Source organism: Pezoporus occidentalis, unplaced genomic scaffold, assembly GCF_034315485.1.
Source record: "Pezoporus occidentalis ecotype Australia unplaced genomic scaffold, CSIRO_AGI_Poc_V1 ctg3, whole genome shotgun sequence".
NCBI lineage: Eukaryota > Metazoa > Chordata > Aves > Psittaciformes > Psittacidae > Pezoporus > Pezoporus occidentalis.
Genome location: NW_026914940.1, coordinates 17,881,602 through 17,892,304, shown reverse-complemented (window position 1 = coordinate 17,892,304; position 10,703 = coordinate 17,881,602). Strand labels below are relative to the sequence as shown.

Sequence of the window (10,703 nt, the reverse complement as noted above, 5' to 3'; positions counted from 1 at the left end):
TGCCAAGGAAGAGGGACCCCATTTCCACTGGGTGGCATGCCCACTCACTGATCCATCCTCTTGCTTTATGCACTGCAGCAATTGATGTAAGACTAGAAAAAAAATACAAAGGTGTGAAAGTCAAACTTATTTCTTCCAATACAAATAAGCATGTAAACTGCATTCAGAATATGGAAAATATAATATATAATTATAATATATAAAACACATAATACCTCACAGCTCTTACAGGAGGACACTTTCTTTCAGGACCAAGGAAGGAACGTTGCTTTTCTGGCAAACAGTCACAACATTTGCAAGAGCAGCACATGCCTCCGGCAGAAAAATGAGGGAGATCTGTTACTTACTGGAAGGAAATCAGTTTCAAATAAAACACTTTGGGGGTAAATGCATTATTTAAAAGAATAAGGTGCAAGAGTAAGCTACCATGAAAGTAAGAAAGAGTTGCTCACTCTATCTCAGAGGTTAAGGGTTTAATTTTTTAAACAAGTCAGAATTAGGAAAGGTCTTAAAATCTGTGAAGATTGCTTTAATCAAGCAGATTTTGACCTTTACTGTCCTACTACTTTGAATTTAAGTAGAACATTTAAATTTGGCAGAGGTCACACTAATTCCACAGGAATGTGACACAGTGTAGTAGGAGATAATTGGATAATTCAGTTGGTTCGTAATTCAGATTTGTTTTCACCTACTTTCTGTGGATAAACCTGTCCCACATCTTTAAGTAAAAATGTTACAAAACATATAACCTGCATGAAAGCTTGATAAATCATAATATAACAATATTTAATATTTCTCTTACGCAAAGCCAGTACCTGCTTTTTACAGTTCAGAAGGCACTGCATGTTGCTGCTTACTCAAAGGTGTGGAATCATGTGGTTTTCTTTTCCAATTGGAAATACTTCCAATGGGGAAAATAGAAATTGTTGTTGCTGCAAAAGCTTTTAACATTGCATTGGGGTGATTGTGAATGGAGCCTTAAGAAGTTACCTGTAGTGAGTTATAGACTGATCATGTATATAGTGATAACATTGTTACACAGCTCATCTAAGCAATTAAGTGCAAGGTCTTTTTGAAGAGGTCTTGTGAGCTTGAAGGCTAGTTTTTTTTACCCTTCAAATGCCTCTCTTTAAACCTACAATCTAGTTTTTAACCTGTATGGTAAATGTAAGTGCGCATATGTCTGGATGTTCTTATACATAAGAAGAAATCATTGTTTCTATAAATACATTAGCAACAGAAAGAGGGATAAGGAGTATCTCCATCCTTTATTGGAGGGGGGGGGGGGAAACAGTGACAAAGGATGAGGAAAAGACTGAGGTACTTAATGCCATCTTTAACTCAGTTTTTAACAGTAAAACCCAGTTGTTCCAGCTCCCGCTGAGCTGGAGGGCAGGAACAGGGAGCAGGAGGAAGTTCCCATAATCCAAGGGATAGTAACCTGTTACACTACTCAGACACACACAAGTCTATGGGACCAGATGGTATCTGTGCAAGGATACTGAGGGAGCTGGCAGAAAGGCTTATGGAGCCACTTTCCATCATTTGTCAGCAGTCCTGGGTAACTGGGGAGGTCCCAGTTGGCTGGAAGTGAGCAAATGTGACAGCCATCTACCAGAGGGGCAGAAGGAGGGTCTGGGGAGCTACAGACCTGTTAGTTTGAACCCAGGGAAGGTTATGGAGCACATCATCTTCAGTGCCATCAGTGGCACCTACAGGACAACCAGGCGATCAGGGCCAGTCAGCATGGGTTTGTGAAAGGCATGTCCTGCTTGACTAGCCTGATCTCCTCATGACAGGGTGACCTGCTTAGTGAATGAGTGAAAGGCTGTGGATGTTTTCTCCCTAGACTTTAGTGAAGCATTCAACAGCATTTCCCACAGCAGTCACCTGGAGAAATAATCAGTTACAGCTTTTATTTATAGTTCATGTATTCCTTTGACAACCACCATCCTTACGACAATTCAGACAGCTTGTGAAAGTCATTGTATAAAAACGTAAATGTAAGAATATGCCGTAAATATTATGTAAGTATTATACCTACAGGTCGTTTTTGCAGGTCAGCCTGAGTAGTCTGAGATCTCAAGAAAACATGAAATAAGTTCTGCTGAATCCTGTAATTATTTTTTTTCCTTAGATTCACAACACATAACTGTGTCTAAAATATTAATGATTTACATGGACTTAGTGATAGACATCGTAATCAGTTCTTGTATCACTAACTTACCAAATGTATTTGATTTATTTTTTTCTTGGAGCTTCAAAGTGGAGTATCTGTACTCTCATAATAAGATAACAATACTTGCGTTATCACAGAGACAAGATGTTTATATACCTTTTCTTCTGTAAGAAGATACTTGCTCTTTCAGTTTGAAAGAATCTGATGGGGAAAAAAGCCACTTCTTTTTCATTGTGCATATTACTTGCCCAGGCATCTCGCTCTGAAACAAATGTTTTTCACATGAAACACGTGTTTACCAGGTTAGCTATTTGCACAGTAGAGGCTGAGAGAAGTGGTGATCTATGTAATCCAGTAAGCGTTATGCACCTTGAAAAGGTCTCAGCTTTGTGCGTAATACAAACAATTTTAAGATCTAGGAGTATTAATTCATTGGCATTTACTCCTCTTCAGCATCACTTGGACCAAAATATATTATTGTAGTGGCATCAGAGTGGTTCAAATGACAAATACCATAAAATTAGGCCAGTGTTTCTGTGTAGTAAGAAACACCATTTCCTTTTCTCACAGAGGTACATTTCAATGGAAGATGCTGACTGTAGTCAGTTTCTGTTATACAGAACAGTACAAGTACCTGACTTTTTTATATGTTGCACGTTATTTTTCCCTGTATTTATAAGAGCCATATTTACATAGATAATCTGATGATACATTGCACAACATTCATAGGAGGTATTTCTATGTGGCTATCCAAAACATTTTTATGCATGCTATTGTTTTTTTTTCCCTCCAACATTTATAGCTCTAAATATACAACTATCTAATACATTAGTTATATAAATACATTAAATATAAAATCTCATTTATAAAAAGGATTTTGTCTTTAGTTGCCACATTTTGTTTGTCAATAGTTGCCACAAAACAATACTGCAGTAATAGCAGTATATCCTACTTGTAAAGGGAACAAACGTGTTATCCTTGCTTCTGTGATCAAATACAACTATTTTTACATGCATTTAAATAAGCTAATTAGGAAATAGGTTCACATGATCACTTTCACAGGTCAAAAACTTTGTCTGAGTTTATATTCTCATTCAACTTCTGATCTGGCGTGGTTTATATTACTGATATCCCAGTTAAAAGAATTGGAAAGATCTTGAATGTAGGAACCAGAAAAAGAAATGGAATTCATTTGTAGCTACTTGTATTGCTATTGGTTTTTATGATCAGCTGCTTATATTTTGTATGGATTCCTCTATTTTTCATGTAGCAATTAACTGAAGTGTTCTGCAAGCCCTCCTGTTAGAGAGAAAAATCTATTTGCATGCTTGTGTTACCATGGAGTAGTTATAAAATACGTATTTAGAAAAATGGTTGATGTAATTTCTATGTGATGAATCTTGTATTCAAAATGTGCAAATTCTGTTAGCAAGGGAGAAGAGGAGAAAGGTTTTCCAAAACAAGTTGTTCTGGTTGTAGCATGCTTATTTTAATAAAGTAATTATGACATTATCATCCCTTCCTTGCCATAACATTTCTCCCTCAAAGTCTACTAGGCCGTGTTTCCTGGCTCTCAGCAGAATCCCAACAACCTTATCTGAAATACGAACATATCTGTCAAAGAGTTCCCCAAATGTAACTTGGATCTTCCCATCAGGCCGTGGCTTAGCCATGGATTCAATGATGAAACACATGTCCCTGATCTCCCGATGGATGTGGGCCTCAGCTTTCTTGGCTCTTTCAGCAGTTTTGGTTCCTTCCTTCGGACGGCCATAGCCTGCGTCTCCTTTGTGCAGGCGTATGGACATGGACAGCTCATGGTCAAATTCCTCACTGAAGGGATTGAGCTTCTGAGACATGATGTGCTGGTCGCTCCATTCTTGCCATTTGTCCTTCAGGCTATTGACAGGGCTGTATTTCCTCTGGGCTGTGGTGCGTGCTTCTTCATTTATCCTGTTTGTGCTGAAAGAAACAAAAAGGGCATTTCAGGTTTGCATTTGATCATTTAATTACATAGTTCTGCTATAAATCTCTTAACTTGGTTACCATGCTTTTCCAGATGAGATGCTAGCCACCAGGTGGCGTGAGTTCACTACTTCTAAATTCTTTGTTTGGGGAGTTTTTCTCTCAGTTTGCACTCAAAAGCAAATTCACGGATCACAACTTGATCCCATGTACACTACCACCATGCAACCTAGAACTGAGCCCATTTTGACGAGCTTTCGCCCAGGATGACATACTTCTGTATGAGAGCAAAGCAGTATTGTTGCTGGTTACATTCACTTTCTAAACCTTTGGTCAATTATGCAGCTCCCAGGTTCTGCCTGCCTCGCAGAGCCTGAAATCTGTCCACCCTGATGTTAGAGATTACAATAATGGTAAGTGTATGGACTGGGTCCTCAGCTGTTCTTGTCTGGAAAATGGGAGGTAGTGTCTAGACAAATCTGTCCCCTGCAATAGATGTCAGTGTTTAAAATAACAACGACAAGGTTCTGAACAAGTACTGGAGTCCAAAATTCACATCCCCACTGGCAGGGTAAAAGCCTGAAAGAAACATAGGGCTACTGAGATTTGTATCAATGTCAAAGGATGAGGAAAGACCTTCAGGGACCTTGGTGATTTTGGGAGGGTTTATTGTTTTGTGTGTGTGTGTAACATCATATTGTTGATATTCTTTCCTCTAGAGGCCAATCCCACATGCTGTGCGTGAGCTATAGGTAGTCTGAGCTAGTCTTTGTGCTGTCCACATCTTGGCATGTGTCTGTACAGAGCTCTGCTAGGGAGTACATTGAGCTGTGGCTGTGGAAAGTAACCTGTTTTCTAATATTTTAGTCCCCAGAAGGTTGCTCTGAAACCTCCCCAATGATGTCAGCTGAATGTTAGCAGTAATACTGGAGAACCAAACGCCAGTTAGCAAAACAGTAGAGAGAGATCAAAACTGCAGGAAACCTTGTTTCCCTGCTGTCTGGGCGTTTCCCCTGTTGCTTAGCTTAATGACAAGTGAACACAGTAAACTATATACACATAGAAACGTTTTTTTTCATGTCTGTACCACATCTACACAATGGATCATGGATCCAAAGCGAAGGTTGTGAACGTTAACCTACTGTAAGCAGTGCTTCACCTGTGGCAACAGCTAATTTAACCTGTTTACTGGATTCATAGAATCATAGAACAGCGAAGGTTGGAAAGGACCTTGAGGGCAGTGTCCATGTTCCATGTCTCCTATGATCCTTTCTGGAGGAGAAAGGTACGGATCCCTTTTTAATGTTTTGAGTTTCATGTCACTGTTGCATCCCTTTGGCTCCTATGCAAGAATGAAAGAGTGTTTCCTATGCCTGTAGGAGTTAATATGCCTTCTGCTAAGAAACCTTATTCCAGAAATACCGCAGCTGGAAATTGTGAAGGTACTGGTGTGAGGGAAAAAAAATAAAACACTGGTACTGATGCCTTTTCCCTGGAATATAGAGAGGAAAAAGGGAGATTTCCTTTAATAGCCCCGTACTTACGGCATCTTTGAAGAAGATTAAGCCACACTGGAAGATTCCTGAAAGTAGCAGGCTGAAATAGTGTACTCTGAGGTTAATAAATTAAAAAAGAGAGTAGTTAAAAAATCCAGTCCTGATAACAGCACTGTGAGTGCAGAAAATGACTTTCATGTCATATTTCATTGGGAGAGCTCTAACAGAGGTGCTACTTTGATCATTTGCACCTCAGTAAGTATGGCTAATCAGGTTTTTCCTAGGTAGCAGCACTAACATTAGGCATAGGAGGAAAATATAAGTAAAGTTTAACAGAAAAATAGCTGGTTTATTTCTGTGATGGCATTTTTTAAATTAGAAATTTGTTTTAATTGAGCTTATTTACAGATTATAACTGCTGCAAATTTATCTTCTTTTCCCAGTCTGTGAAATCCTGGTTTTGAGGCCTAGCTTCTGTCAAAGGATGCTGCATGTGGTCTCTCCCAAAAGCAGAGGCCGCAAACTTTCAAGCTCTAGGTTACTGGAGAGCATTTTTCACTATGGCTATTAATCATTTGCTCCTTGTGGGAGATGACTGATCGGCCTACAGCAAAGCATCACTCTGTTCCCTAATCTAAATAGTTAAAATAGCTCTGTGTGCTCAGATAGCTGTGCTAAAAAGTGCCGTATGGTTGAAATCCAGTATTATGTTAGTCATGGTCTAATGCCGGTCATGGTAAACGCTCCTCAGTAGTGAGGTGTAAAATCCGAGCAGCGGGAATGGTGCTGCCGCCTGCCTGTCTGCAGAGAGATCGCAGAATCTGTTTTGGTCCCAGCTCTCATTTCTGAAATTGCGATTAGGGTATGGTGTGAACATACTGGCCCTGATCCTCCAATCCCTGTTGCTCTGCTCTCCCTTTACACATAGGCTAGCTGGGTGGGTGAAAACTGCCTTCTCAGCTCAGATTTCCTCCTGCTCAGGTCACGCTCACATTACATGTGTGCTGGTGGTGGAAATGGAGTAGAAGCAGTGGAGACTCGAGCCCCACACAGGGATTGCTCCTGATAGGAACCTATGTCCTGGTGCCAGCCTTTTCCTTCCTTGCAGGCTCAGGTGAATGAGCTCTGCTGAGCCCTGCTTTGGTTTAAGTTTCACCTTCAGCTTTCCTCCCTGCCCAGCAAAGCCAGCAGGCAGCACCTGGGCTGTGCCTTAGCCATAGCCTGGTGCCCACTGCCGTCAAAGCCTGCAGTCTCCTTCATCACCATTTTACAGCTACATGTGAGCTTTTACACTGCAATAGTTCAGGTGAAACCACATGCCCCTTTCTGCTGTCTTAGTTCAAGGGCATTGTCGAGTTTGTAAAACTGAGGGCTGGAGCAGTGTGTTATAACAACTGCCTACAGCTGTTCATGTTGCAGCATTGGGTATATGGATCTCTTCAACACAAGGGTGATGAATTAATTTGGCATGTGCTCACTGGCAAGTCTGGCCACCACACAACTGTTTGTAGCTGTCTTCTAGAAGGGTGTTTCTGCTGGAGGTCTCTGGAAAAAGAAACTGGAGAATTTCTAACAGACTCTGTTGTCCCTCTGCCGTTCTAGGAGCCTTGTTTACTACTTATATACTACCTGGGCTACAAATTTTACGTGTGTCTGCTTTTGCATAGAAGTCTTTAAGTAAGACCCTCTTACTGAGAGAAGTATTACTCAAAATTGTTGGATGCTATTCATTTGCTCCTTAATTCAAAATTTAAAATAGAACCTGTAATAACTCCATAGGTAAGTATTAGTCTGCTTCCTTTTTCTTCACACAATTTACAGGCATACATAAGTCTGTATCTCAGGAACTTCTACTTCCACAACATATTCAGTGAATGTACACCCCCCCACACACCCCTTATGGTAGCATACCCAAAGAGAGACACTGAATTTGAAGAATATATTGATGATTCAAATGTTCTTTTTGTCAAATGATCTATAACATATAGCATGATTCAAATGAGTCCTGCAGATGTTGAGAAAGGCTGGATGCTTTCTAATGTACATTTGGGGTCCCAGCTCCTGTGAAAGCTTCCATTCTTTTACTTCATGAATTCTAAATCTATAGAAAGCTTCCAAAGAGAAGCAGTGAACCCAGTTTTTGTTAAGATCTACTTTAATTCCTTCAATTACTAATTTGGACATTCCCTGCCAATTACTCCTGGGAATATTTACAATTTATATTAAGCAAAATACTAAATAAGTATTTGGAACTATTATTTGTCAGGTATATTGCTTTAGACTTAACATTTGCTGAAACGAATAGCTGTAGGCTCTTGATGAGATAAAAATTGTTACTATGAAATATGAACTAAAGTATTAAGAACTAAGTAGTGATTTTGATGAACTGGTAAATCCAGTGTGAGAACTAAATATGATTAACATTTCCCAAACATAAATTCCTGTCTCTATATAGCACATAAAACCCAAGGCTATAGTGAGATGTTGTTGACTGACTACTTAAGCACAAGGATATGCAAAGGGATATTTCATGGGTATTTTCTTCTTATTTTCTTCAAGACTAATATGTTATCTTTGACCATTTCCTGCCATTCCTCTCCCTCCCTCCCTCCCTCCCTCCCATCTTCCTCATGGAAACTTGTACTTCTCTCAGGGGCTGCTGACCATTTGTGATAATATAACAGAGATATTTTACTTACAGAGATGGCACAGGTCGTTTAATTCTCACAACCGTCACCTCTCGGTCACTGTCTTCTGGCTCAGTTTTGTCCTCTGCTTCCCCATAGCCACTGTCCTCAGCATCCAGGCTGTCATCATGACACTTAAGCAGTGGTTCTTTCTTAGCCCCTTCTCTGTCATCTTGTTCCACCTGTTTCCAGCCCTTGGTCAGCTCTGAAACCATGTTTGAACACTTTCTCCTTATGGTTGGAGATAATTTGCCACTAAGAATTTTGTCAATAGCATTTGATTCTTCTTTGAGCTTGGTCATCTCTGAGCTGCTATTGTTCTCGTATCTTTCACTGAGGAGGCTAACATCTCCTCCTCGTTCATAGGCTTTGCTTACAACTGTTTTGGTCACCCCTTTGCTTTTAATGCTGAACTTTTTCAGGGCTTCATCTGATTCCCTTGAGTTTTTTTCAGATTCTCTTATTGTTACTGATTCCTTTGCTGAGGCTTTTTCATCATCTTTTTCTTGGTCCTTCTCGACAGGTGGTGTTGGCCATTTTTCAAAGGATCTTTCTTCTACAGGCTGGGCTGGTGAGTCTTCTGTAGGGGGGACCCATCCAGAGGGCTCTTGGGCTTGCTTTACGTGGTGGTCAGATACCCACTGCTGCCATCCTTGCGCCAAGCTGAAGACCATGCTGGCCATTCGGATTTTGTGGACAGCCCTTTTTCCAGGAGTGGTGCTTGCCTTTCCTTCAGGAGCCATGGCACTGTCTGCTGCCATGCTGGCTTTTCCCCTTCTTATGATAAGCACCTTCTGACTGAACTTCCTGAAGTGAATAATGCCCTCTGAAGAGAGCTACGGAGATTTAAATAGAAGCTGGGGCAGCTTGTGCCCATGGAAAATATGTGAAACATTTCTCACAAAGACATAGTATCCTCACTGGTACGGAGGTCTTTTTTTAACATGCAGGGTTGCATTTCATCACAGCAGACAAATGATGTATGATGTAAATAACATGACACAGACCTGCACTGGAAATAGTGGGAAATTAACAGCTTCTTTAGTCCCCCTTCCCAGGGACTGCTCTATTCTCAATTTGTTGGCAAGGGTCTTATTCTTCTGGAAGTGCAGAACATGGGTTAAACATACTGAACAGAGTGTTTGAAACTGCTAAATGTGAAGTGCTGTCAGTTGCTGACAACTTTGGCTGGAGTAGAGATCCCTCGTCATCAGAAGTAAATAGTGGCCCTTATCACACAGCATAAAACCAGAAGCAGGCTATGAATGAGAACTTTTTAGATACATTTTCCAGGCTATTTCTTCTTATTGCTTTCATGTCCAAAGAAATCCAGGTTTGTTAATTTTTTAAAAGGTATTTATGTGCTCTGTTCCCAGTCATTATCTATTAATGTCCATCTATTTACAACCTACCTTCAAGGGGGTCTGGAAACACTATCATGTTTGGTGTCAGCGCTAAGGATGAAGGAACCACTATCTCTAGTCTGAAGATTATATAAAAATATAGAAAGTCTGGCTTGATCAGATGGACGAATGACCTCCCAGGTTTAGGACTTTGAAAAAATAGTGTACAGCCCATTTAATTCCTGACTGCTTTTCAAGAAAGTTATCTGTAAAACTTGTTTACTTGTTTATTATTTACAGCATAATTATGTTTATTAGGTACAGTATAGAAAAAAAATCAAATTTCTTAAGGAACTTTGTGATTTCTTCATTCCAGAGGACTTTCTGGAGTACGTATACAATAGTTTAATGAATTGATTCATACATTTTCACATCATAATAATGTCATTTTCCATAGATACGGTCCTGTGGTATCTTATTTCTTAGTGAAATGTTTCCTAAATAGGAAAGGAAAATGGCATTGCTTTTTCCATCCATCATACCTTGCATCTTACAGGATGACCTGCAGCACTTGCCACGTGGCGCTCTGAGGCACACTGAACTTCAAGGAATTCTCTTGGCTTCATCAGTGTTACATCAGAGATAAATATGGGCTTTTGGTACTCTGCCCTTTTCTATTAAAGGCTGGTCTGTTTGAAGTAGGTTAGATCCTATCTAGCTTTTGCTTAGTAATATAAGACTATGTCATATCTTTGACTTCTAGGCAGAATTCCTCATTAATCTTTGAGGTCATTTCCTCTTCAAAACTGATGACATAATCTAAGCTAGTGTTGCTATTAGATGTTTACTCATACTTTTATTTTAGAAAGATATGTGTCACTCCTGTATACTGTATAACCCCAGCTATTACCAATGGCATCATAACTGTGAAATGCCACTGTGAGGTATACTGATGCAACTTGATTAAGAATGTATTACCGGAATGTATTACCGAAGGTTTATTTTGGTGGCATTTTAAGGTTAATCAGGAATG

At 39.9% G+C, this 10,703-nt stretch overlaps 1 protein-coding gene across 1 annotated transcript; it reads right to left on the bottom strand.

The window, feature by feature from the left end:
* Positions 1-2,737: 2,737 nt before the first annotated feature.
* Positions 2,738-9,087, bottom strand: ABRA (actin binding Rho activating protein). Its single transcript, XM_062627179.1, has 2 exons — positions 8,340-9,087; positions 2,738-4,141 (listed from the first exon to the last, which is right to left on the bottom strand). Exons 1-2 carry the CDS (start codon positions 9,068-9,070, stop codon positions 3,664-3,666), a joined length of 1,209 nt encoding a protein of 402 aa, XP_062483163.1. The 5' UTR covers positions 9,071-9,087; the 3' UTR covers positions 2,738-3,663.
* Positions 9,088-10,703: the final 1,616 nt, after the last annotated feature.

Coding starts and splice junctions, on each gene's coding strand:
- ABRA (XM_062627179.1), bottom strand. CDS start 9,070: ATGGCTCCTGAAGGAAAGGCAAGCACCACTCCTGGAAAAAGGGCTGTC. Junction 4,142..8,339: donor AAACGACCTGTGCCATCTCT/GTAAGTAAAATA, acceptor TGTTTCTTTCAG/CACAAACAGGATAAATGAAG.